This window comes from Taudactylus pleione, unplaced genomic scaffold, assembly GCF_031769625.1.
Source record: "Taudactylus pleione unplaced genomic scaffold, aTauple2 ptg000073l, whole genome shotgun sequence".
NCBI lineage: Eukaryota > Metazoa > Chordata > Amphibia > Anura > Myobatrachidae > Taudactylus > Taudactylus pleione.
The window spans coordinates 2,140,025-2,166,341 of NW_028284475.1; the positions used below are offsets into that span (position 1 = coordinate 2,140,025).

At 48.2% G+C, this 26,317-nt stretch overlaps 2 protein-coding genes across 3 annotated transcripts in view; one reads left to right on the top strand and one right to left on the bottom strand.

Moving 5' to 3' along the window:
* Positions 1-7,514: 7,514 nt before the first annotated feature.
* On the bottom strand, positions 7,515-14,905 carry SLC25A44 (solute carrier family 25 member 44). The gene is made up of 5 exons (XM_088467699.1): positions 14,760-14,905; positions 14,274-14,375; positions 12,704-13,355; positions 10,589-10,716; positions 7,515-9,060 (listed from the first exon to the last, which is right to left on the bottom strand). The coding sequence occupies exons 3-5, from the start codon at positions 13,323-13,325 to the stop codon at positions 8,869-8,871; spliced, it is 942 nt and encodes a 313-aa protein (XP_088323825.1). The 5' UTR covers positions 13,326-13,355; positions 14,274-14,375; positions 14,760-14,905; the 3' UTR covers positions 7,515-8,868.
* A 153-nt stretch (positions 14,906-15,058) lies between these two features.
* Positions 15,059-26,317, top strand: part of TOMM40L (translocase of outer mitochondrial membrane 40 like) — a 50,036-nt gene continuing 38,777 nt past the window's right edge. Inside the window, exons 1-9 of one of the 2 annotated variants that reach the window (XM_088467570.1) lie at positions 15,061-15,316; positions 18,571-18,862; positions 19,854-19,921; positions 20,041-20,133; positions 22,532-22,633; positions 22,966-23,071; positions 23,169-23,291; positions 24,140-24,216; positions 24,969-25,757. In XM_088467570.1, coding sequence (XP_088323696.1) covers positions 18,751-18,862; positions 19,854-19,921; positions 20,041-20,133; positions 22,532-22,633; positions 22,966-23,071; positions 23,169-23,291; positions 24,140-24,216; positions 24,969-25,211 — 924 coding nt within the window. In that variant the 5' untranslated portion in view covers positions 15,061-15,316; positions 18,571-18,750 and the 3' untranslated portion in view covers positions 25,212-25,757. Of the gene's footprint in view, positions 15,317-18,570; positions 18,863-19,853; positions 19,922-20,040; positions 20,134-22,531; positions 22,634-22,965; positions 23,072-23,168; positions 23,292-24,139; positions 24,217-24,968; positions 25,758-26,317 lie in introns of those variants that run through there. The other variant, XM_088467571.1, reaches the window with a different exon arrangement.

The window sequence follows — 26,317 nt, forward strand, 5'->3', positions numbered from 1 at the left end:
TTCCATTCATTTTAATGCAGTCAAAAATCGTTCATAGTTCAAATCGTTCATCTGATGGTGTGTATGCTTCATTATTCTACAGGCAGCAGATTTTATTTTTTCTGCTTCCTTCCCAGACTTAGCAGTCCCGATTTCAGTGTGGTTTTTTTTTCTCTGCTGGTCACAAGGAACTCCCACCCGGACACTGGGCCTGATTCAGACCCGCTCGCGAGCGCTGAGCACTCGCAAGCGGGCCGCTGTTGCCCAGTGCACATGACTGAGCCGGCTCCGTCGTGCGCATGCGCGAGACCCGGATAGCTACGGCCAAGCCGTCGCTCCGGTTCTCGTACCAAAGGGGGCGTGCTGTCAATGTTGATTGACAGCACGCCCCCTTTGGTGGGTGGGCCGGGGGGGTGGCTGCCCAAACAGAGGTGTTCCTATGAGAACGCCTGTCGTTTGGGGGCGGCCCCACTGACATCACAAGTGATGTCAGTGGAGAGCTTCCGGCTCTGTTAGAGCCAGAAAGCTCTCTGGGGCTTGCGATGAACGAGACCCTACCACAAAGGGTCTCGTCGCAAGCCCGATGGTCAAGACGGCCATCATCATCATCATGGCCGCTGGCTATAGCTGTGGGTGGTCACCCACAGCTGTGCGAGCCGCCAGGAGGCTGTTCTAAAAAAAACAAAACCCGGCCCTGATTCAGAGCGAGCGACCGGGTCTGAATCAGGCCCTCTGTCCCCTTTCCTTCCCTTTAATAACCCTCTTTCCTACCTTCTGCCCCCTTGCGAGCCGGGGGTCACTAATCTCTTTGCTTCTCTCACTTTTTTTTTTTTAAATTTTAAAAATGTATATCTTTCCTAATTATGTCTCTAGTAATTACCTCTATGAATAAGAATATAAGTCTTAACACCCCTCAAACGCTCTGTGCTTTTCCGTTCTCTTCGATCACTTAAAGCAGGAATTGTTCTATGACAGGAAACTCATTTCAAAGCCTCATCTCACCCATCGTTACATCCTAAACGATTTCCAACTGCCTTTTATTCCTCTAGTCAAACTAAACCTAATGGGGTATCAATACTAATTAGCAATAAAGTCCCCTTCATTCAGAACTCTGTACATACAGACTCCGATGGAAGATATATTATCTTAACGGGTCAGCTGGGTCATTCGGAGTGCACAATAGCAAATGTATACGCCCCTAACTCTGGCCAAATATCATTCTTTAACTCTTTCTTTTCAAAAGTGAACAAATACAGAATGGGTTGTCTCATTGTGGGTGGAGACTTCAATGCTGTTCTTAATTGCGAACTCTATAAATTCCCCGTCTCTACCACCTCACGAATATGTTCACTGACACGCTCTCTAAACAAACATCTTATACAGTCGGGGCCTCTGACACTTGGCACGCTCTAAACTCCACAAACCGTGACTATATATTTTTTTCCGGTGCCTCACCAATCCTATTCAAGGATTGACCTCATTCTCTGTTGTACATCAGCATCCACACACCTGTCCGACTCATCTATATAACCCAACTCCTGGTCGGATCACTCTATTGTCACCTCATTTAATTTTAGATCTACCACCATCCCATCCTTCATTGCGCTTAAACGAAACCGTATTAAAAATCCCAATATTGCAGGAGAAGATTAAGAGCCGTATTCAATTCGAGCGGACCTGTGATACATTTTTGCCTACGTCGTGTGTTTTGCAAGCGGAAAAGTATCGCGCGTGTATCCCCGTATTCAATTTGAACTTACGTGAAAAAGGGACCTTGCGAAACTTAAACAAGCGGAAAGTCATGTCAGATTTGGTGAAATCAGCCTGACACCCACCAAAAGATGCTCTGATATGGGGGGTTAGCTATGGTTACCCCCGATTTGGCTGGCTGAAGGTATTTGGTGTGTTTAAACAGGCTCAATAGCTGCTAAATAGCGTTTTTCTATACGTGGTGCAGAATAGTATTCAGGAGTATTTTTTCCAGAAAATAACTTATCCCAGCAAATTTGGGGTACTTGAAAATGGGGGCCAGCATATTTAAAGTTGATAAAGTTAATTTAAAAAAAAATTGTGAGAAATCCACCTTCCGCAAGCACCTGCAATGAAAAAAACACCTGGGGCATACTTGGAGTCCCCTGGAGTCTAGTTCGCTAGTTTTGAACTTTGTCCCCCAACGCTTTTTTTTTCGCCCCCAAAATTCAAAGTGATTTTTTTGGGGTGTTCAGGTTTTTTTTTTTTTTTTTAAAGTTTGACTGTTTACCTTTTGGGGGGACTGTCTGAAGGCTGCACGGGGGTTCCCGCAACGTTGCACCCCAAAACCCCAATTCTGCACTTTTTTCCGCCTGCTATTCATAGGCGAAACTTTTCCGCTTATTACATTGACTTTCCGCCTAGGCGAAAAGGCTTTCAAATTGAATACGGTGATACATTTCCGCCTGGCGAAATGACATCATCCGCAAGACTTTCTAGCTGATTGAAGCTTTTCGCCTCAAATTGAATATGGACCCAAGAGTGCCTTGATAGATTATTTCCTCCTAAATACTACAAACTCCATATGCTCGAATGGGAGCCTCATAAAGCTGTCATCCGTGGGCAAATAATCAGCTATGCCTCTTTTAGAAATAAGGAACGTAGAGTCCAGTTGACCTCACGGTAGAGGTTCATCGCCTGGAATCCGCTCAAACACAGTCCCTCTCGCTCCCTGTATGCTCAATTGACTTCAGCCAGAGCATTTCTCAACGCACTTCTTGCTGAAAAAAATTGAACAGTCTTTATGTTGGCTCAAACAAAAATTTTATGACAAAAGTAACAAGGTGGATACATTATTGGCCAACAGACTGAAAGCTAGAAAGGCTAGGACAGCTGTCCCTGTGTTGAAAGATGATCACAGTATCTCCCATTATAATACCACCACCATCAATTCGCTGTTTAAAACTTATTACGAGCGCCTTTATAATCTTCCTACATCCTCGTCCGCTATGAATGACTCTGGGCCTAATTCAGACCCGCTCGCAAGCGGGTCGATGGTGCTCTAATGCGCATGCGCACGACGGAGGGAGCTCCGTCGTGCGCATGCGCGAGACCCGCATAGCGACAGCCAAGCTGTCGCTATGGGTCTTGCACCAAAGGGGGCGTGCTGTCGATGGTGACTGACAGCACGCCCCCCTTTGGTGGGCGTGCCGGGGGCGTTGCTGCCCAGATGGAGGCCCCACTGACATCACTAGCTGATAGAGCCAAAATCACTCCTGGGCTTGCGGCAGCGAGACCCTACCGCAGGGTCTCGTCGCAAGCCCGATGGTCGCGATGGTCTTGACCATCGCGACCATCTTTTTGGCTGCTCGCATAAGCTCCATTTTTAGGTAGGAGGGCCCTGATTCAGAGCAAGCGCTCTGGTCAGATTGTCCGGCTCTGAATCAGGCCCTCTGACCTCAAATTAATTAGCCTCTTGTAATCTCCCACATACAGATTCTGCTACGACTTCTAACTTAAAATGAACCTCTCTCTGAAGAAGAGATTATTTCAGCCCTTAAAACACAAAAGTCCTCTAAAGCTCCGAGTCCGGATGGGCTCCCAATGTCCTGTTACAAGACCTTCCAGTCTTCTCTGATTCCCCATTTAACGAAGGTTTTTAACCAAATCTGTGAGGGAGCCCCATTTCACTCAGACACAACTAAAGCCACTATTACAGTAATACTGAAGCCCAACAAAGATCCCCTCTTAGTCTCTATCGTCCCATCTCACTGCTCAATGCTGATTTGAAACTTTTTGCTAAGGTGCTTGCGAATAGGTTGAACCCACTTTTACCCGCTTTGATACAACCCGACCAGGTGGGCTTTGATTATTGATTTAGTCCATTATATTAATACTCATAAACTTCCTTCTCTGGTGCTTGCTTTGGAAGCTGAGAAAGCCTTCGACAGGGTCTCTTGGCCGTTCACGTTTCATACACTACACCTCTTCGGATTTTGTGGGAAATTTCTCCAGGCTATACATGCTCTATATCACACACCCTCCGCTTCAGTTTCAGCTGGAGGCTTACTTTCCAAACCCTTCCCCATTACCAACGGGACCAGACAGGGGTGCCCCCTATCGCCCCTTATATTTGCACTTATTATTGAGCCCCTGGCTAGGCGCTTACAGGATAACCCCGATACAGCTGAAGTTAGGATTCAACAATCCCCCTATAGTCTTTATTCGCCGACGATGTACTCCGTACACTGACCCACCCAATTACGTCCCTCCCCAACTTATTTCACAAACTCTCTCTCTATGGTAATCTTTTGGGTTATACAATCAACCACGCTTAGTCTGAAGCTCTCCCTCTTCATTTAATAGAAGGCAGGAGATCGCTTTTATAAGCAAATTTTAATTTCCCATGGAGGAGAGACTCCCTGAAATATCTTGTGGTTCTCATAACGAAACGATACGACTCCCTCTACAGATCCAACTAACTTCCCCTTATTAGATTAATTTACAGAGACCTACAGCAATGGAATACATACTTCCTCTCTTGGATAGGCTGAATAAACGCAGTAAAAATGAATATTCTTCCCAATTATTATATATATTTCAGACCCTTCCAGTATCCATCCCTATCTCTACTCTTAACTCCCTCCAGTCCACACTTTGTAATTTTATTTGGAACAATAAAAAGCCCAGAATTTGCCGTCAAATACTCGCTAAGCACTCATCGATGGGAGGTTTGGGGTTGCCCATTCTACGTCAATATTACCATGCCTCTCGACTTAGCCAGATGATTGCTTAGCACGCCTCTGGTCACACAAAATGGTGGGTGGATTTAGAAAACGAGTTGATAGGCTCGCATTCGGTTTCCGATCTTGGCAAACACAGACCCGTAATCATGTTGACTGATAAATGTTGATGTGATTAATTACGACCATGTCGAGATAACATACCACACCCAATATAAAAATCCGGCAGACCTGGAGACTGCTGCCCAGTGTGGGTAAGCTTGTGCCCACTGCAGCCTCATAATTCTGCCCTTAGCTGGCAAGACTTCTAGGTTCTACGTTCAGAGATGCCCTTCTGCATAACGCTTGCTTATTTCAGTTCCTGTCAGCTTGAACCAGGCTGGCCATTCTTCTCATTAATGCCAATGCAGCAGGAGGGGGTCTGTAGAAAATAGACAGCTCCTCCTGGCATCTACGATCCGCGTCCATCATCCGTAGACGCTGCCCAGGATCACCATGGCAGCCATTGGTTGCTGCCCTTGGCCAAGCTATGTAAGCCGAAGCTTACTCAGCCGATAGAACCCCTCTGCCAGGTCCAGGAAGTCAGTTTCCGATGACGCAGACCCTGGGCTTGGCATGCCTAAAAAAACACGGGGTGACACGCCCGTTTTGTAGAACCGTCTCGGTCACCATCCCCCAAATGCTGCAGCATGTCAATCATGCTTTGGCTAAGGGAGGACTGGCAACGATCATGCAGGACCCCCAAACAGCGGGGGTATGTACACATCTGAATCAGACCCTCGCTGCTTTCAACCACAGAATTGCTGGCCGCTGGAAGTTTTTATGTTTTGTGCCCCATTTTCTGTAACCTGAAGAGACTGATCATCCCAGGTCATCAGCAGTTTATGAGAAACTCCCCCATCCGCACTAACAATCTTTCCGCAGTCACTACCATCAACCCCCACCTACTCTTGTGTTTGATCTTAACAATAACTAAACCTCTTGACCATGTCTGCATGCACTGAGTTGCTGGAAGCAGCCATGATTGCTTAATTTGCTTTAACAACTAAAGTAACCAAGACTACAGCCGTGGGGGGGGGGGGTGACATTACCAGCGATGGTAAATGTTTTCTTCCCCCATCTATTAGACCTGAGCTACATTACAAGTATTATATTAATGGTCTGTTTGTGCACATTGTCCAATTCCCTGTGCAACACGCACTAAAAAACACAACGGCAGGTAAAGAACTAATATAAACAACGCACACACAGCAAAGCATAGTACTGGCATCAGACACAACGCAGACTCTCTCCTACCCTTCACCATCTCCTCTCTCACCTCCATACAGTAACTATGGCTGTAAATAGATGCCTAGGGGTAATTTACTAAAGAGAGAGTTTTTAGAAGTGAGTTTTAAAAGTGATATTGCCCATAGCAACTAATCAGATTCTACTTAACATTTAACTAGCACCCTCTTGGCCCTCCAGCTGCTGTGGAACTACATATCCCAGCATGCACTGCCCCCTTTTATATATAACAGCATGCTGGGATGTATAGTTCCACAGCAGCTGGAGGGCCAAGGTTGAAGACCCCTGTTCTAGAAGATAATAGCTAGAATCTGGTTGCTATGGGCAACATCACTTTTTTTTAAACTCATTTATAAACTCACTTTAGTAGATTTCCCCCGTGGTCTTCATTCTAGCACCCTGCACCTGTCACAACCCGTGCAGTTCCTCTTTCCTGCCTGGGGTGTCGCTCTTTGCTCTGGTGCTTCTAGCACACTCGTCCAGGGGTGGGCGATAAAGCGGCCCTCCAGCTTTTGTTGAACTACACATCCCAGCATGCATTGCAACAGTTTTAGCATGGCCAAATAGCAAAACTGTGGCAGGGCCTCAGCTGAGCATGCTAGAAGCACCAGTGGCAACCATGGGTTGTGACAGGTGCTAGAATGAACACTAGATGCCTATGGCAAGCTGTCTAATGACTGGCAGGGGGGAGACGTTGGTATTTTTAAGGGTATTTGCAGCTATAAAAAGACTGCTCAATCCAAACAGAGTCTTTGGTGAAACCTGTGGATTTATTGCAATCCTCTGTGTATACACCAGAATACAAGCATTAGGCCGCACACACAAGGGCATTACCACTCCGGGTTTACCTTCCGGGCCTCTTTAGCTAAGTACACACTGTGCCTATAGGTGGATCCACCAACACATTTGTATTTGCCCGTCCAGTTGAGCGGTCAGTCACCGGCGGTCCCTGCAGCCAGTGTATGGGTGGTCGGCTGATGACACGTACACACCTCCAGATGTCGTCTGCTGTGCTGCAGCGCAGATGCGATATGTCTGTGAACTATGTCGTTCAGACACATCGGGAGTACACACCCACGATATACCGCCCAGTGCGGACTCAGCTTTAGACTACTGTGGTAATGTAAATCATGGTAGTAAGTCAGACTGTATGAATTTGCATTGTTACAAGTTGTTAAACTAGCATTCTCCTTTTAACGCTACTTGTTCCATTTCCTATTAAACACAGTTGAACTCTCACCCTTGTCTCCACGGCAGCACGTTGTGACCCCAACGCCCTGCAGTTGCGAAGCGCTTACAAGCATTTCTGCATATGATTGTTTTAACACAGACTGACATTTAAAAACAAATAAAAAGGGAAATGGAACGTATCTAATAATTCAAACACCAGTGCGTGTAGCTGAACAGTCGCCGTTTACCGTACTGTACACAGACGACAGCTGCAGGCAGAGGGATCCCTGTTATACTGTATTATTAGCCAATAATAGGTCACACAGCGTCCTTATCTTTCATTCTCAATTTAACAGTTAGATGGTGCACGGAAAACAGGGTTTATTGCAGGAAACATTTGTTAAAATGTTAATATAATCTGTATTTATAAAGGGGATGGAGGTCAACAAGTTAATATCCTTTAAAATTCAGCAATAATGGTTCCATCTCGCTACATGTTTTTTTGGGGGGGTTGAGGGCACTTCCACAATACATTGATCTCCGGAGTCCCGTCTCTTAATAGCCCACAGTACAGTATGTACACACTAATACACCAAATTATTGTTACATGGGAGTAGATTTACTTACACTTCTAAAAAGGAAATAGCGGAAGTGTATCCAATAGCAACCAAACAGATTCTACCTTTCGCTATATAGTGTCTACTATATACATGACAGCAACCAATCTGATTCTAGCTGAGTGTACTAGATAAATGACAAGAATCCGATTGGTTGCTATAGGTAACACCTCCGTTTTGTAACATTAAGGTGCATCTAGCTACCATGTTCTGGAATGCACTAGATAAGGTTGCTATGGGCAACAGTAAACTTTTCCTTTTCTTTTTCTAAATAAATCTGCCCCCCACATATTATTTCAGCAGACACCTACAGGTTCACACAGGAATCACCTCACAGATACAAAAAGGTCATTTCAGGAACAGGTCCGACGTTACCCCTCTGTCATCGGATTGACCTCAAGTTTACTAACCTGTGGCTAACACTTTGCTTTCTGGACGAACAGAAAATCATTAAAAAACAAATTATCCCAGGTTTGTCAGCAAAGTACAAACAAAATGTTTTTAGGGCCCAAATTTTGGAAACCGTTACACAGTGGCTTCCTTCAGGTGTAAACTCCCCCACATTTGGCAATTACAGTAAATAAAAATTTGAATAGAGCTTTGTATAAAAATTTATATAGTTCGTTCTAAAAAGTTCAAGACCCTTTTTTTTTTTTTCTTCTTTTAAATAAAGAATAAAAAAATAATTAGAAGGCCATTGAAGTCCCATAATTCCCCAGGACAATGCGGGCATACACCACAATTACCGGGAAAAACTCCCCAGGGGCCACAGGCCATTCACGGTGAGGAATGTTGGGTGGTTTTGCCCGTACTGAGCCCACCCTATACACCCCAGTTCAGCCTAGCAGCAGTGGTTTTCTTTTTGACAAAACAAAAAAATTCCATATCAGTCCGACTGTACGACCTACTATCCCATCGACATCGGTGCACGACACACAAACAAATATATACACGACTGTGTACAATCCAGTGGAATCTGAGTCTTCAGGTTTCGTGGCTGCCGTCTTCTGGCGCAGTTCCTTCTCCCGTGGGTGCATCACCCAAATATTACAAGAAAGAGAGAAAAAAAATAAAAAGAATGTACCAGCGCTGCCTGAACGCCGTCACCAGTGTCTGGAGTCCACCAGCTCGGGCCGTAAGCTGATCTTCTTCAGAGTCTCATATCCCACCACTATAACGATGGTGGAGGGGGTGGCTGAGATAATGCGGGCGGAGAGGCCTTTCGTCAGGCCCCAGGGGCCTTCTTCCAGCATCAGCTGCCGGAACGTACTGATGATGGAGTTCCTGCCTTCCACCTGCAATAAAGTACGGCAGGAAATCAGACCCACAACTTCCGCGATGCTCTGCCACAGTTTTGCTGTTGGGGCATGCTGGGATGTGTAGTTCCACAGCAGCTGGAGTGCCGTAGGATGCCTACCTCTGTACTGGTTACTGTCCAACATTTAACCCATTCTAAATGCTGCTGCTAGTCTCGTTTTCTTCACCGGCTCAGAGTCTAGTGCACAATCCTCACCCTCACTTACAAAGCCATAAGCCACTCCAGCCCTAACCTAATCTCTGTGCACACTCCCACCTGCCGACTCCAATGCCCCCCTCCCCCCTATCAGTGCCTCCACCCCGGTCCCATCCTCACACGCTCGTGTACAAGATTTTGCTCACTTCCACACAAGGGAGACTCTCGAGCCTTAAAACATATCAGCCCTGCTCATAACTCAATTCTCTTAATATGTAAGTTCTTATGGGCAGGGCCCTCCGCCCTCCTGCTTTCCCCTAGCACACTCCACGTCACAATTATGCTTTTGTCTCTTACTCCCCTGCAGGCACCTGGACTATGGGACAGGATCACACAGGACTGCAGCGATACCCACCCATGACTCCTGCTGGCTTCAGCGAGTTGCCCAACCCATGCCCCAGTTATCTGCCCTACCCAGCCTGTGGTGCTATTTCAACGGTTAGTACTTATGCTACGGCCTACCTCTATGTATCGTACTTAGGGCCTGATTCAGACCCGGTTGCAAGCGCTGTACTCTCGCAACTGGGTCGATGGTGGGCCAGTGCGCATACGCGAGTGCAAAAAGCACTCGCTCCGGGACTCACTACAAAAAGGCGGCTGTCAATGTTGATCGACAGCTCGACCCCTTTTGTAGGCATGGCCGGGGGGGGTGGCTTCACAAACAGAGGCGTTCCCAAGCGAACGCCTGCCATTTGTGGGCGGCATCACTGACATCGCCAGTGATGTCAGTGGGAGAGCTTCCGGCTCTGTTAGAGCCGAAAGCTCTCTGGGGCTTGCGGCCACGAGACCTTACCACAAGGGTCTCGTCGCAAGCCCGATGGTCTTGACCATCGCCACCATCATCATGACCGCTTGCATAAGCTGTGGGTGGTAACCCACAGCTATGCGAGCGGCCAAGAGGCCGCAACTTAAAAACCAAGCGCCCACCCTGATTCAGAGCGAGCGCTCGCTTTTTGCGAGCGCCTCTGAATCAGGCCCTTAGGCCCTGATAGTATGTAAATTTTAAAGATTTCTATATTTACACATCACGGGTGCTGCAGGCAATTTATGGCACCTTAGAAGCACAATGTAATAATTATTAGAGATGAGCCGTTTGGTTTTGTCTCGGTTCAGATCTGGAAACCAGGCAAGACGTTAACTATCCAGAAAGCTGGTCTCTCGCACGCTTTGGATCGCCTATATCGTGTGCGAGATCCGTAACACGAGAGGTGAAAGATGACGTTTTGCCTTATTTGCAATTCGGAGCTCGGCAGAGTCCAAACTGAACCGTTTATCTCTCATAATAATTCCAGCGCAGCACCAATCATTACCTGCACGCGAGCCCTTATCACGTCCATAGGATTGGTGAGGGTAGAAGCCGTGGCAGCTGCCAGGGGTCCGGAGATGGCCTGCAGCAGAAGGTGAGGACAGTCTTTGGGGGACAGGCTAGATAGTTGCTCTAGGAGAAACACAAAGCACAAAGTTAATATGACCATGATGTATTACTGTCATCCGGACTATTAGCAGTGCTTTATACCATAACTACACAATTCTTAAGTGTTGCCAGGTATAACTGGAAACGCAGTTACTGTACTGAGGTACTAGTACAAGGGAAAATGCATTTGTGTTATAGCTAGTGTGTAAACGTTCTAAAGATACCAGTCTTTGTTATCTACTGATTGCTGTGTATTTATTATCCCATTGACCACTCATTGCTGCCTGTGCCCACAGCTGCCCTCTGACAATAAACATTAATGTTTAATAATCTCAGTGGTGAATGATATACTATTTGTAAGGGAGAGAGTACAATCTCCTGGCAAAACCAGGGAAGAACTCTACTGCACATGCTCAAGGAAGCCTTGTTCACTGGCCAAGTGAAAACTATTCCTGATTGGTGGCCTCGGTGCAGTCTACCCTGCTCAAACATCCACTGGGATACCCCGTACCTGCCAAAACGAAGAGGACATTGGACTCAGTCCCTGATCCATTGGCACAGGAGTGTACGGTGTGGCTGAGTGACCAGGACAGCACTCCAAGGGAATTGGCAACAACAGCCCGTTTGGGGTAGGGTTGTATAGTAGGCTATCGCTGTCGTTTTTGTGCTAAGTGTATTATTATCATCATCACCCTGTTTGTTTTAAAATCTTTTTGTATATCAAATAGTTTTTGCTTGATAATGACAAGCTAGTGCATAAGGACATCTTATAATAAACACTAGAACTTGAAATGGTTATTTAGCCCAAAATGAACAGCTAAAGGCTCAGAAACTCACTACTGTTGTCATTTGACCCATAAGCAGTGAATAACAGACCTTCCCAAGCAACAACCTCTATATAACCATGGAAACAAATCTGTGCAATCTAGATGGTCTCCGTGGTTACACATTTTGCAAAGGAGGGCCAGACTTCATAGCCTACCCATCAAATAGCTGCAACAATGTAGCTATGAGTCTTCAACAGACAGTTTTAGGCAATAGTCTTAAAGTAACATAAGCTAGTCAAGTAACTTTCATTCTACTGTATTGGCTACAGATTAGTCTGTCATCACTGTGTGAATACAATAGGCCAGTGGTTCCCAAACTTTATTGAACCATGGCACCACAGAGTATCAGCCTTGTTTTCAAGGCACCCTTAATCCAAATTGAGAAATTCAGAAATGTAGTAAAGTGAAGTAAATTGTGCTGACCTGTCATCCTTAGGGTCAGTTATGTGGCGGGGGACAGGTTTTACACTTCTGTTGGGCCACATATTTACATTACATTGACCATAAATAATTTGATTTGGTACTGGACCACCAACCTGAGGCACCCCAGGGTGCCACGACACACAGTTTGGGAACCACTGCTATAGGCTCTCGCACCACAGTAAAACACACTTAGAAATAGATTTTATTTTGGTAACATTATCTCCTAGGGCAGTGATTCCCAACCTCGGTCCTCAAGGCACACTAACAGTCCTGGTTTTAGTGATAGCCATGGTTAAGCATGGATAGTTCCGTCAAAATAACTGAGGTACTAATTAAGTCAGCTGTGCTCAAGTATGGTTATCCTTAAAACCTGGACTGTTAGTGTGCCTTGAGGACCGTGGTGGGGAACCCCTGTCCTAGGGCTTAGTATCTGTTAAGCCTGGTACACATTCTACGATTTCTCGGACAATATGCCCGATTCTGACGGATCACGACATAGCGTCAAAATTGTTTAGGGTGTACACACTTTGTTAACTGTTGCGCACTCCTGTTTAGTCGTCAGGTCATTCCTGACGATGCGACTGACAACGCCATGCAGCCGGAAGCGGCAGGGGCCGTCATATCGGGCGGTCAGGCACCGGATCGTCTAATGTGTACTGACCACCCGATATGTTGACCCGTCGGGGGGGGCGACGTCATATCATCGCTGGGTACACATATTGTATAGTGTGTACCCAGCATAAGTCACCTTTAGTACCTACCCGCATAGAAGTGATAGAAAGGCCACCAGACTGCGCTATTAGGGATGTAGGTAAGAAGAGAGGCCACATAACCTCTGTAGAATCCCCTCAGACCATCTGCCCTGAAGATCTCCAGGATGATGCCTTTGGTCTGGCCAAACATCACGGACCGTTTATCGTCTGACACATGTATGTGGAATCGTCCCATGCTTTCCCCCTTTCTCTGCATCATAAGGTGCTGAGAAACCACATCGATTGGCACGGTGATGCTCTGGGCCACCAGCGAAGCGGAACCCCCGGCCACCAGCGACTTGACGGTGTTACTGCTGCTGTACTGCGAGACGTATTTACGGGTCAGTTCATAGGTGGTGACGTAGCACTGGCCGGAGATCAGAGTAAACGTGTTGACCAAGAAACCCCGATAGAGACCAGCTGCTCCCTCCGATCTCAAGATCTTCACGAAGGCATCAAACGTCCCGTTGTACAGGCTCTTGCCCTTCTGCACCTGAAGACGAGTCCTTATGAGCGTAAAGGGGTAAACGCTGACCCGGATCATCATCGTCATGCAGACCCCAAACACGTAGAATTTTTTTTTGTCGAGATGTTCCCACTCGATGATCTGAATGTTCCTTTTGTCCTCCATGGCTCTGAGCGGACGTGGTCACCTGTACGCCTGCAGCGAGACAGTCATAAGATTAATGTCAGTCTGAGGCATCGCTTATGTCCCCAAACACATTCTATTCATTTAGGGCCCGATTCTCCAGAGACTTATCCCAAAGGAATCCGGATAGCATCTCTATTACAAGCATAAAGAAAGATCAGCAGTCTTAAGCTGCCCACACAAAGTACAATTAAAAAATTGGCCAGTTACTATATCTTGTGTAAGTGTTATCCATGGGTAACAATGGTTTAGCCAAACATGTACCCTTGGAATGTGTTGGGAGGCATTCTTTGGGAAACGGTATAAGATGCCGACGCTCGGGATCCCAGCTGTTAGAATCCCGACGCTGGCAACTCAAAAGGGTTAACATACTGACACTTGTTGGTCGGTATGCTAACCCTTCCCAAACTCTCTTTGGGCCTAACCCCCCCATCCCTGCCCTAGTGCCTAACCCCGCACCCTAAACCTAACCCCCCCACCCCCCACCCGATATTTGCCTTCGGTATACCAGTGGTCGCAATGATTTCGGCGCCGGTAATATGAGCGTCGGCAACCAGACCACTGGGATGCCGAATGCATACCACTCCTTGGGTAGGGTTGCTATAATATCCCTATAATCAGGGACACAAAGGAATGCTGCCATACACAGTGTACTCAGTGGTCCCTCAGTCACGTGGGATGGACGTTCACAGCGATATAGCAGCGTGCATAAAGCACTCTCTAAATTAAGTCCTCAGTAATCAGGCTTGTGCAGAGATGGAAAGGGTCTTTAATGACTTGAAGAGGAGAACCCTAACAATTATAAAGCATGCAATCTATGTTTAAATAGGTGTTAATGATAACAGCCTACACCAGGGTCTGCGGAGACATTGTTCCCCTATCTACGGCACTGATTTGGAAGGTGACCCACACAATGGTGTTATTATTTACCTTTCCTCAGGGATCCGGCCTCCCACAGACGGCCATCCTCAGTGGGGGTCACTGCATTGTCTTCTCCTCCTCAGCCAGACTGTGAAGGAACTGAGACATGGCCTGTTCCAGAGAAAGAGAGAGAGAACCGGACAAACGTTAATTATATGATACAAGCACAAATAATAACTGACACTAGTGGTATCATTCAATTGGAAAATCAGAAGCACACACAGTATATAGATCTAGTCTGGGGAAGGGGGCTCAGTCATGTTGTGTACCCACCAATATATAATTAGAGTTATATAGCGGTTTCCTCCAATAGGACTCACAGTGCTTTAGACTGTAAGCTCCTTGGGTAAAATGTCTAATTAATGGCAAACATTTCCTAGGCACAGAGGCTGGAGAGTTACACACGGAATTCATGGTGGGACCCTGACCCCCCCTCCTCCTGGTGCATGGCTGGGGGGTGGGTGATCCAGGAAGCCCCCCCCATAACCCCTGTACCTGTCACTGCTCAATAGACACCACTTCTGCTCCCCTCAGGCCCCAGCCCCGGCCGCTCTTCCGCCCTCTCTTCCCGGGGACACCTTGCTCCTCCACCACCACCTGCCCAGCAGTGCCCAATGCCGGAAGTGGGGGCCTTGCCCGGACAGCCAATAGCAGGCGTGCGTGATGTCGGAGCTGGGCGGGGACTTTCTTAAAGGGGTCCGCCCTGGCCAATGGCACAAAGCCAAGGGAGCTGCTTTCTGCCACTCTAAAGGGGGCGCATCAGTAATTCAGACCCCTTTCCCATTATACACCCCCCCATATCCCTCAGCTAATTACCAGGGTGACTCCGCTCTGGTGGTCACTTTCCCGGCATGTGCCACACGTAACATGGCCGCCGTGCCAGGCTGTGCGACTACCTCTGACGTCATGCCCGGCGTTGCAATGGCCGCTGTCTCCCTGATGACATGAATAGAAGGAATGCCCGGGCAATGGTGGCAGCAGCTGGAGTTCCGATACCTCAGAGGGGGAGCTGGAGCTAGAGGACCACCGAGCGTTCCCCGGTAACACACATGGTAATTATATCCTGCTCCATGTCCTGCCACTGAGCTGTATAAACCAGGAGCCTATCTGTTCTCTAGCAGGTGTCTCCTCTCATCTCTCCTGTCACTGGGCTGTATAACCAGGACCCTATCTGTTCTCTAGCAGGTGTCTCCTCTCATCTCTCCTGTCACTGGGCTGTATAGCCAGGAGCCTATCTGTTCTCTAGCAGGTGTCTTCTCTCATCTCTCCTGTCACTGGGCTGTATAGCCAGGAGCCTATCTGTTCTCTAGCAGGTGTCTCCTGTCACTGGGCTGTATAGCCAGGAGCCTATCTGTTCTCTAGCAGGTGTCTTCTCTCATCTCTCCTGTCACTGGGCTGTATAGCCAGGAGCTTATCTGTTCTCTAGCAGGTGTCTCCTCTCATCTCTCCTGTCACTGGGCTGTATAGCCAGGAGCCTATCTGTTCTCTAGCAGGTGTCTCCTGTCACTGGGCTGTATAGCCAGGAGCCTATCTGTTCTCTTGCAGGTGTTGCCTCTCATCTCTCCTGTCACTGGGCTGTATAACCAGGACCCTATCTGTTCTCTAGCAGTTGTCTCCTTTCACCTCTCATGCCACTGGCCTGTATAACCAGGATCCTATCTATTCTCTAGCAGGTGTCTCCTCTCTCCTGTCATTGAGCTGTATAACCAGGACCGTATCTGTCCTCTAGCAGGTGTCTCCTCTCATCTCTCCTGTCACTGGGCTGTATAACCAGGAGCCTATCTGGCCTCTAGCAGGTGTCTCCTCTCATCTCTCCTGTCACTGGGCTGTATAACCAGGAGCCTATCTGTTCTCTAGCAGTTGTCTCCTTTCACCTCTCATGCCACTGGCCTGTATAACCAGGATCCTATCTGTTCTCTAGCAGGTGTCTCCTCTCTCCTGTCATTGAGCTGTATAACCAGGACCGTATCTGTCCTCTAGCAGGTGTCTCCTCTCATCTCTCCTGTCACTGGGCTGTATAACCAGGAGCCTATCTGGCCTCTAGCAGGTGTCTCCTCTCATCTCTCCTGTCACTGGGCTGTATAACCAGGAGCCTATCTGGCCTCTAGCAGGTGTCTCCTCTCATCTCTCCTGTCACTGGGCTGTATAACCAGGACCCTATCTGTCCTCTAGCAGGTGTCTCCTCTCATCTTTCCTGTCACTGGGCTGTATAACCAGGAGCATCTGTTCTCTAGTAGGTGTCTCCTCTCATCTCTCCTGTCACTGGGCTGTATAGCCAGGAGCCTATCTGTTCTCTAGCAGGTGTCTCCTCTCATCTCTCCTGTCACTGGGCTGTATAACCAGGACCCTATCTGTCCTCTAGCAGGTGTCTCCTCTCACCTCTCCTGTCACTGGCCTGTATAATCAGGATCCTATCTGTTCCCTAGCAGGCGTCTCCTCTCATCTTTCCTGTCACTGGGCTGTATAACCAGGATCCTATCTGTTCTCTAGCAGGTGTCTCCTCTCATCTCTCCTGTCACTGGGCTGTATAGCCAGGAGCTTATCTGTTCTCTAGCAGGTGTCTCCTCTCATCTCTCCTGTCACTGGGCTGTATAGCCAGGAGCCTATCTGTTCTCTAGCAGGTGTCTCCTGTCACTGGGCTGTATAGCCAGGAGCCTATCTGTTCTCTTGCAGGTGTTGCCTCTCATCTCTCCTGTCACTGGGCTGTATAACCAGGACCCTATCTGTTCTCTAGTAGGTGTCTCCTCTCATCTCTCCTGTCACTGGGCTGTATAACCAGGACCCTATCTGTTCTCTAGCAGTTGTCTCCTTTCACCTCTCATGCCACTGGCCTGTATAACCAGGATCCTATCTGTTCTCTAGCAGGTGTCTCCTCTCTCCTGTCATTGAGCTGTATAACCAGGACCGTATCTGTCCTCTAGCAGGTGTCTCCTCTCATCTCTCCTGTCACTGGGCTGTATAACCAGGAGCCTATCTGGCCTCTAGCAGGTGTCTCCTCTCATCTCTCCTGTCACTGGGCTGTATAACCAGGAGCCTATCTGTTCTCTAGCAGGTGTTGCCTCTCATCTCTCCTGTCACTGGGCTGTATAACCAGGACCCTATCTGTTCTCTAGCAGGTGTCTCCTCTCATCTCTCCTGTCACTGGGCTGTATAACCAGGACCCTATCTGTTCTCTAGCAGGTGTCTCCTCTCATCTCTCCTGTCACTGGGCTGTATAACCAGGACCCTATCTGTTCTCTAGCAGTTGTCTCCTTTCACCTCTCATGCCACTGGCCTGTATAACCAGGATCCTATCTGTTCTCTAGCAGGTGTCTCCTCTCTCCTGTCATTGAGCTGTATAACCAGGACCGTATCTGTCCTCTAGCAGGTGTCTCCTCTCATCTCTCCTGTCACTGGGCTGTATAACCAGGAGCCTATCTGGCCTCTAGCAGGTGTCTCCTCTCATCTCTCCTGTCACTGGGCTGTATAACCAGGAGCCTATCTGGCCTCTAGCAGGTGTCTCCTCTCATCTCTCCTGTCACTGGGCTGTATAACCAGGACCCTATCTGTCCTCTAGCAGGTGTCTCCTCTCACCTCTCCTGTCACTGGCCTGTATATCCAGGATCCTATCTGTCCTCTAGCAGGTGTCTCCTCTCATCTCTCCTGTCACTGGGCTGTATAACCAGGACCCTATCTGTCCTCTAGCAGGTGTCTCCTCTCATCTTTCCTGTCACTGGGCTGTATAACCAGGAGCATCTGTTCTCTAGTAGGTGTCTCCTCTCATCTCTCCTGTCACTGGGCTGTATAGCCAGGAGCCTATCTGTTCTCTAGCAGGTGTCTCCTCTCATCTCTCCTGTCACTGGGCTGTATAGCCAGGATCCTATCTGTTCTCTAGCAGGTGTCTCCTCTCATCTCTCCTGTCACTGGGCTGTATAACCAGGACCCTATCTGTCCTCTAGCAGGTGTCTCCTCTCACCTCTCCTGTCACTGGCCTGTATAATCAGGATCCTATCTGTTCCCTAGCAGGCGTCTCCTCTCATCTTTCCTGTCACTGGGCTGTATAACCAGGATCCTATCTGTTCTCTAGCAGGTGTCTCCTCTCATCTCTCCTGTCACTGGGCTGTATAGCCAGGACCCTATCTGTCCTCTAGCAGGTGTCTCCTCTCATCTCTCCTGTCACTGGGCTGTATAGCCAGGAGCCTATCTGTTCTCTAGCAGGTGTCTCCTGTCACTGGGCTGTATAGCCAGGAGCCTATCTGTTCTCTAGCAGGTGTTGCCTCTCATCTCTCCTGTCACCGGGCTGTATAACCAATCTGTTGTCTTGCAGATGTCTGCTGCCAGCTCTCAGGTGTATTGGAGATGAACGCAAAGAGGTCTGTGGTTACCAGCCAGCGAGGAAGCTGGGAGATGCTGCTCTCTGGGGCTGCCTGACTCCAGCTGTGGGCAGCAGTGACAGCGGACACCCCAGCAGGTGTAATTATTCTGTTCTGCAAGGAATAACGGCAGTATGGGGAATGTGCTTGCACTGTCCAACTCCCAGGTGCCCTGGATCATGCGGAGGAAGCCGGCGGCTCTACCCAATCCAGGGAGCTTTGATGAGCTGCATAAAAGCTGCAAAGGTGAACACAGCCAATATATTATCATTATTAATATTATGTAATGCCACTGACACTTGCTGCTTAACTGGCTTCAGAGTTGCTAGCATGGTAATATATCTCCGAGTGTATTCGAAGTTGGCTGGGTCAATGCGGCCGCAGTGACCCCATATGAATGTATCATCATCACTATAAAGGGGATGTGCAAGATATTTGTCCTAAACGTACATTGGAATCCGCATGCCCCCTCTGCCAACACGCCTGCAGCACCTTCTCAGTACACGTAGCCTACCTCCTTGCCTTCCAGCCACCCCCATTCAGCCGCAAGGGGGAGATACTACTGAGATGTAATTCGCCTGTTGTTGCTCATAGTTACGTAGACTCAGCACGCTCAGTGCTGCAATTTGGCCGTAAAAGGGATTCTGAGGGCCTGATGTAGAGATGGGCGTGCACAAGTGACTGTGCAATTTCGTCCATCGCAGATGCAGGAGGAGGCGTCAGACTCCACCTTGCTGCATTTGCGATCCCAGCACCGAGACCGATATGGCAGGCTGGGATCACCATAGCAACCCGGTCACCATGGGTGCTCCTTTGGTCAGGCTGTTGGAGATGAAGCTTCCCGCAGCCTGACCGGGCGCTGCTCAGTTAAGAGGCCGGTGATCTGCGTCCACTGACTCAGACCCTAGCATCGTCCCTCCCAGAAAACGTGGGCAACACGCCCCTGTTCCTGGGAATGGCGACCAGGCACGCACCCCAAACGCCTCACCAGGTCAATCGTGCTGCAGGGGGGGGATCTGCACATGCTCAGAATGGGTCCTGCGGAGACACCGACCCTTCAACATCGAAGATGTACGTTAACCATCGGATAAACGCACGTCTCTGAATCAGGCCTCCTGAGTCCGCTCCCTCTACGATTATATATTGTCAGGTGAACCCCCTATATTGCAGAACAGTCGGGCAGACCTCGAGGCCTCAGAGCGCGTCCATGATGGTTGTTTTATGTCTCTGATTGCAGGAGTCTTCCCGCAGCAGGTGGAAGGAGTGAAAGTCATCATCAATAAGGCTCTCAGCAGCCACTTCCAGGTAAGGCAGGGTGAGTGTGGGTCATCGATTCTCTGTATGAGGGCCATATGGAGTCACCCAATTACAGCTGCCCCTTTCCATGATGTGACTGTGATCCTTTCTCTCCCCTCCCCCCTCAGGTCAGCCACCATATTCACATGAGCTCCGTCGGCCTGTCCGGTTACCACTTCAACGCCAAGTACATGGGAGACCAGCAGCCATGCCCTAATGAGGTATAGGCCCTCTATTGCGTAACATACTAGAGCTAAACTAATTCAAGTGAATTCATATTTTATATAGTACAATAGAATTACATTTCAGCTGAGGTAAGCCGGCAAAGCGCTATGTTTCTATGTGTTAGCGTGTCTGTTGGGCAGCTATGAATATTCATAAGTAGTAATTAGCATAAACAGCCCAGGTACTGGCAGGAGCATGCTCAGTGTGTACCTGAGACACATCCCATGTCATCATCAGACTCCAGGAAGTCTGCCAGCCTTCAGCTCATTGGCTCTGGCTAGTCACCTGATCTGTCTCACAGCATCCACCCTTGCCTACAACTAATTTGAATATTATCCCTGACATTTGTGACACAGCGGGAGGGCCGCACTTTGATATTCCCCAGTAACGGGATTTGTGTTATCTATACATAGTACAAAATAAAGTCCCTGGTAGGTGTCTGTCTGTTTGTACAGGATAATCTCGAGAACCATTGGGCGGATTTTGATGCAGTTGTCACTACTCTATAGAGTATTTGTGGAGGAAGGTTTAGGTCTATGACACATTATTGTATGACAAAAGGGAGATGTGTAGCAAGTCTATGAAAAAACTGATATCCAAGCGCTTTCTTGGCTCATGCTGCCTAAACCGTTATATCTCACGACGATGGACTATATTTTATACCATGGGTGGGGAACCTTTTTTCTGCCGAGGGCCATTTTGATATATATAACATTATTTGCGGGCCCGGTGCAGGCCACACCCCCTCCATGTGATGTCACACGGGAACGGGGCCACAATCGCCAGTGATTACAGCAATGCCTGGAGCATCCTGAGGATGCTCCGGGGAGCTGTAAGGGCAGCGGTGTGACCGTCTGAACCGTTCTGAGGACGCTCCTGGTGGCACTGCTGCATAGATTCTGGCCGCAGGGTACCATTATAGGCACCCTGCTATGCAGATGAGGCTAGCAGAAAAAAGGCTCCGAGGGCCAGACCAAATGATTCCGGGGGCCTTATACGGCCCCCGGGCCTGAGGTTCGCCGTCCCTGTTTTATACCATGTAGAGATTGATACGTATTACCCGGTTTCTCCAGAAAAATTGATGTAAGCCCTGATTACTGATACAAAATGTTCTTTTTTTTTTTTTACCGTTCCTATTTAATTTATGTGAGAAACGATTTTTTCATTTCAAACGAGTCCAATTGCCGATAAGAGGCTGCTTTGGCAGGACAATACATAAAGCTCAGGGACAGACACCTAACGTGGCTGGAGGCTGTTTTGCTCATGGACAACTTTACGTGGCCCTTTTGCGTGTCACGTCAAAACTAAACCTTTTCCTGTTGACGCCAGGAGGAAAAACGACTGATGTTGTCTACAAGGCTATCTTATACCACCTCAGATAAATTAGACTAATCACCGTAAATTCGCAAGTTCATTATACATTGCAGTTTTTGCTCAGGCTGCACTGTCATTGGGCCTGATTCAGACCCACTCGCAAGCGGCTGTCCGCTCGCAAGTGGGTCGATGTTGTGCACTGCGCATGCGCACGACGGCGGGAGCTCCGTCGTGCGCATGCGCCAGACGCGACGAGCGAAGGACTTTCCTTCGCTCGTTGTGTCTGATCAAAGGGGGCGTGCTGTCGATGTTGATTGACAGCACGCCCCCTTTGGTGGGCGTGCCGGGGGCGTGCCTCCCTGACGGGGGCGTTCCCAAGGGAACGCCTACCGTCAGAAGCCGGCCCACTGACATCACTAGTGATGTCAGTGGGAATGATTTTGGCTCTGATAGAGCCAAAATCACTCCGGGCCTTGCGGTTGAGAAACTCAACCGCAGGCTCCGGCTCGCAGTGGCGATGGTCGCGATGGTCAAGACCATCGCGGCCATCAAACTGCACGCTCGTATAGGCTGTGGGTGGTGACCCACAGCTATACGAGCGTCCAGGAGGACGCTCCATAATTATGGAGGGCGGCTCTGAATGAGGGCCATTGTTAGTTATCAAACTTGCGTGGCAGGTATGCGCAAAACAGGTTAGTACATAAGAGATAGTTGTTGTGCATTGGTGGAGATCACACCCCTACTAAGCCAGACACGTACTGGACAAAACTGGATATAGCTGTCTGACAAGGCAGGTTTATTTCTCTAGGCTACACCTGCACATGAAAAGACCTATATTACATGTGTTTCTTATCTATGTTATGTTGCGATGCATTTATCTGTCACTGAGAAGTGTAGTCATGGACCGAGATAGAATTTTGCTATTGGCGCTAACAATAATATTCTACAAATCTCGGTGTATCTAGCAAATACAAACATGGGGATTCTATTCATGTTTTCAGCAAGACATTTAAGCTTGCGGCGTGTAGGATACAAGGTATCTCACAGGTGGTGTTCTCTCTCCCTCTCCCACCTTTAAAGACATTCCCCTTACTGGTCGGAGATCTGGATAACGCCGGGAGCCTCAATGCCCAGGTCCTCTGTCTCCTCGCCGAACGCATCCGATCAAAGGCTGTTTTCCAGGTAATGTGGATGACCGCGCCCTCCTGACACCAGACAGGCCCCAGAGTTCGGCCTCCGTCATTCATAAGGCTGCCTCAGCCAAGCTTGTAATTGGTCATCTCCCGACCCTACAGTACTGTTAAAGCGAGATCGCTGATGCAGGAGCGTCTGAAACCACTTTTGTTTAACCTTCATGCAACTTTTGCATATTGGCTTATATCTGCACTTCTGCCATTTTTTTCTTTAATTGATACATGGCTATAAGTTTTACTTGAAGTTAAAATGAAGTTGTTAGGTGCAGTTATTGGAGATCAGTGTCCGACAGCAAAATATTTGTTCCCTTTCCTCTGCAGACCCATCACTCCAAGTTCCTGACCTGGCAAGTGGACGTGGAATACAGGGGAGATGATTGTACGGGGACCCTCACCCTGGGTAACCCGGACGTCATTAATGAATCTGGTACGCTGCATATACTAGCAATGCTGCATGTCTTTGCAGTTAGCAAAACCCCCAATCAGAGGCCCTGACTGTCTGCCTTATTGTCCTCTCCTTGCAGTGATCCTGGTCACACACTTCCTGCAGAGTATCACTCCCCGGCTGGTTCTGGGCGGAGAGCTGGTTTATCACAAGCGGATGGGAGAGGAAGGGGCCATCCTGACATTGGCAGGGAAATACTCCGGTACGTTTTTATGGGGATTAACACACGGTCATGACTCGTGCTCAGATCAAAGAGATTCTTATTACCTAGTACATGGGTGGAGTCACTGATGTTACAGTAGCTCAAGTGACTGCGACATTTGCTCCTTGACCTGTATCTAATTCTATCTGGAAACTGTCCTAACTATGTGGGAGGAGCATCAGCTATCTAAAATGGAGGAATGGGAAGTCATAAATTCTTAACGGTGAAAGCTCTTTCTACATATGAAGGACAGTGCATCTGATTGGATCTGGTACAGGTCAACAAGCGGAGCCTGCAGTCATTTGAGCTACTGTGACATAAAACATTTTGTATTTTTTTTCCCTTTTTAAAATATCATAATAGAAAATGAAACCTCTACATTTCTCATGCTTAAATCTAGCACTGGCTTTTATTGCAGTTCTATAGTGTTAATTCTAGCACTCTGCACCTGTTCTCGCTCTTTGCTCTGGTGCTTCTAGCACACTCATCTAATGCAACAAACTGAGATATAGATGATTGTGCTAGAAGCACCAGAGCAGCGAGCGACACCCCCAGACAGGAAAGTGGAACTGCACGGGTTATAACAGATGCAGCGTGCTAGAGTGAACACTAGTTCTATATGTACTCCATAGGTACCATTTGACCCATCAGCGTCACAGGTTACAGTCTCTGATACTTTATCCAGCCATGGCTCTTATTACCACCCAGCGTAAATTCAAGTTACTGATTCACAGTATCTTCTCGGCATATATTCCTGTCCACTGTGCTGACACTGAGAGGTAATTAAGCTACACCCGTCGCTGGAATCCATCCATGTTTAACTCGTTCCTTTCTGTCTTGTCTTGCAGTGCCGAACTGGGTGGCGACTTTAAATATCGGCTACGGCGGAGCACACGCCAGCTACTATCATAAAGCGAATGAGCAGGTAGGTCTGTGAATGTGTTCAGGTGCCTCTGAGCTGTCTAACAGTCCATCAAATAACCCAGGGTACCCCAATAAGATGGCAACTGTCTTCAGTCTACTGGAGGGTAAGCTAACCAGGGCTGACGGCTATGGATTGCTGCTATTATATTGTATTTGCCCCATGGTATTAAAGAACCAGTAACCACTTTCCCCGGTTCTAACCGAGTCCTAGGACATGGAAGGCAGCACTCCATCTGTGGAGTCCCGATGTTTGGTGGTCATGACTAACCACCATAGTTAACCTCCAGGCAACTTTAATTTCCATATAACCTCTTGCAACTTTCACACAATATTCTGCTTGAAATTCCATTTTTCGCCATATAGAGAGATTAGCTTATGTCCATCGCCCTTGTGTATGACACAACACCAATCTGCTCTTTGCATTACAAATTTTCATCTGTGGAGCTGATCTGTGTCGTATCTAAGGTCACTAAGCTTGACAAAGTATTGCACATATAATACAGAGTAAATATTTAGGAATCCTGGTGTAGCATAGGGGTCAAGATGCTCCCTACTGTGATATATAAGGATATTACAGGCCACATTGATGTTTATTGATAAATGCACTTGATCGGCTGTGCCGTTATGTGATCACAGGACTCCGCAGTGACTTATAATACCCTAACACTATTACATCGTCCCATATATCACTGTATAACTTACAGTATGCTGGTGCATTGTGCAGTATATTTGGGTTATCCCTTCTTGCCGCAGATTCAGGTCGGGGTGGAGTTTGAAACCAACACTCGGCTGCAGGAAACGTCCTTTGCTTTCGGCTACCACCTGAACATCCCCAGAGCCAACATGGTTTTCAAGGGATCAGTGGACAGCTCGTGGTGTGTTGGCGGGGTGCTGGAGAAGAAGCTGCCCCCTCTGCCAGTCACTCTGGCCCTCGGGGCTTTCATGAACCACTGGAAAAACAAGTTTCACTGCGGATTCAGCATCATGGTGGGATGATGGGTGCAGTCGTAGTGACTCACTCGTGTACTGGTGCCTCCCCTAAACCCCCCCCCCCCTCCAACTACCGGTAAATGCACGCCCTTGGGTGAACGTTCTGGACAGGCCTCTGTGATACGGACAAAGTGATCGTCTGCGTTTTAAAATGTTCTGAGCTGGAGCAGTGAGCAAGGTGGACTCTCGTCGTCCCTCCAGATATATTGTGCTCCGAAAAGGGACTCGGATGCTGCAGTGGGTTTGGTTGTTCCGCAGAGACAAAGTAATCGCCGGCCTCCGGCGCTAACAGGGTTTCACTGTACAGAATGGTTCTCAAGCCTTCCTGTCTCAGGGCTTCATGTGCACCATTCCTGCTCCTACCATCCAATCACCCCTCTCCCTGCAGCGACGACGGGCTCCTGACCTGCAGGGCGCACTCTATTGCCTGAAATACTTCACCATTCCATATTTCTTACGTTACTGTTGTGTTAACGGTTTGCAGGAGGTATATCCTGTCTGGCCTCTCGGGGGCGCTGTTCCTATTTATAAATCCGTTTTGGTTTCCCATAATGGAGTGTCTCTTTTTGGTTATGTCTGTGTGTCCGAGTCTCTTCTCTCTCTGTGCGCTAAGTTGTTAACCCTTTCCCCGACTTGGAGATGTTGGTGGGGTGCTGCCTGGACAGTTACTGCTGAGACTTCTGGTGCACTTGTGTAAATGTGCAAAATGTCCTTAAGTGGAATAGAAATGAAGCGCAATGATATAAATACAGCCGTGACGCAAAAGCTGAGACGGTGTTAATGTCGCAGCTACGCTTTTAGGATGGTTATGATGTCAGAAATGTTGCTTAGTCCATGGGCCAGATACGTGAGGAACGGCAATCTACTACAATGATTCACCTGCGGGCCTTATACCTGGGGCAGCATCGCCCCCTTCTGGCTGCCTCTATTAATTACAGCGCCACACTGAGGATGCTTCCTCTCGGGATGATCCCGTAGTCGGCATCCCAGCGTGCGCCTTCTCTCAATGGGGGGAATTCAATTCAACGCGATGTAGAATAGCCACGGGAGGGACTCCCGCAGCTATTCAATACACCTCGCTGTTTGGGCGTGCTAAGGATTCGTTCTCGCAG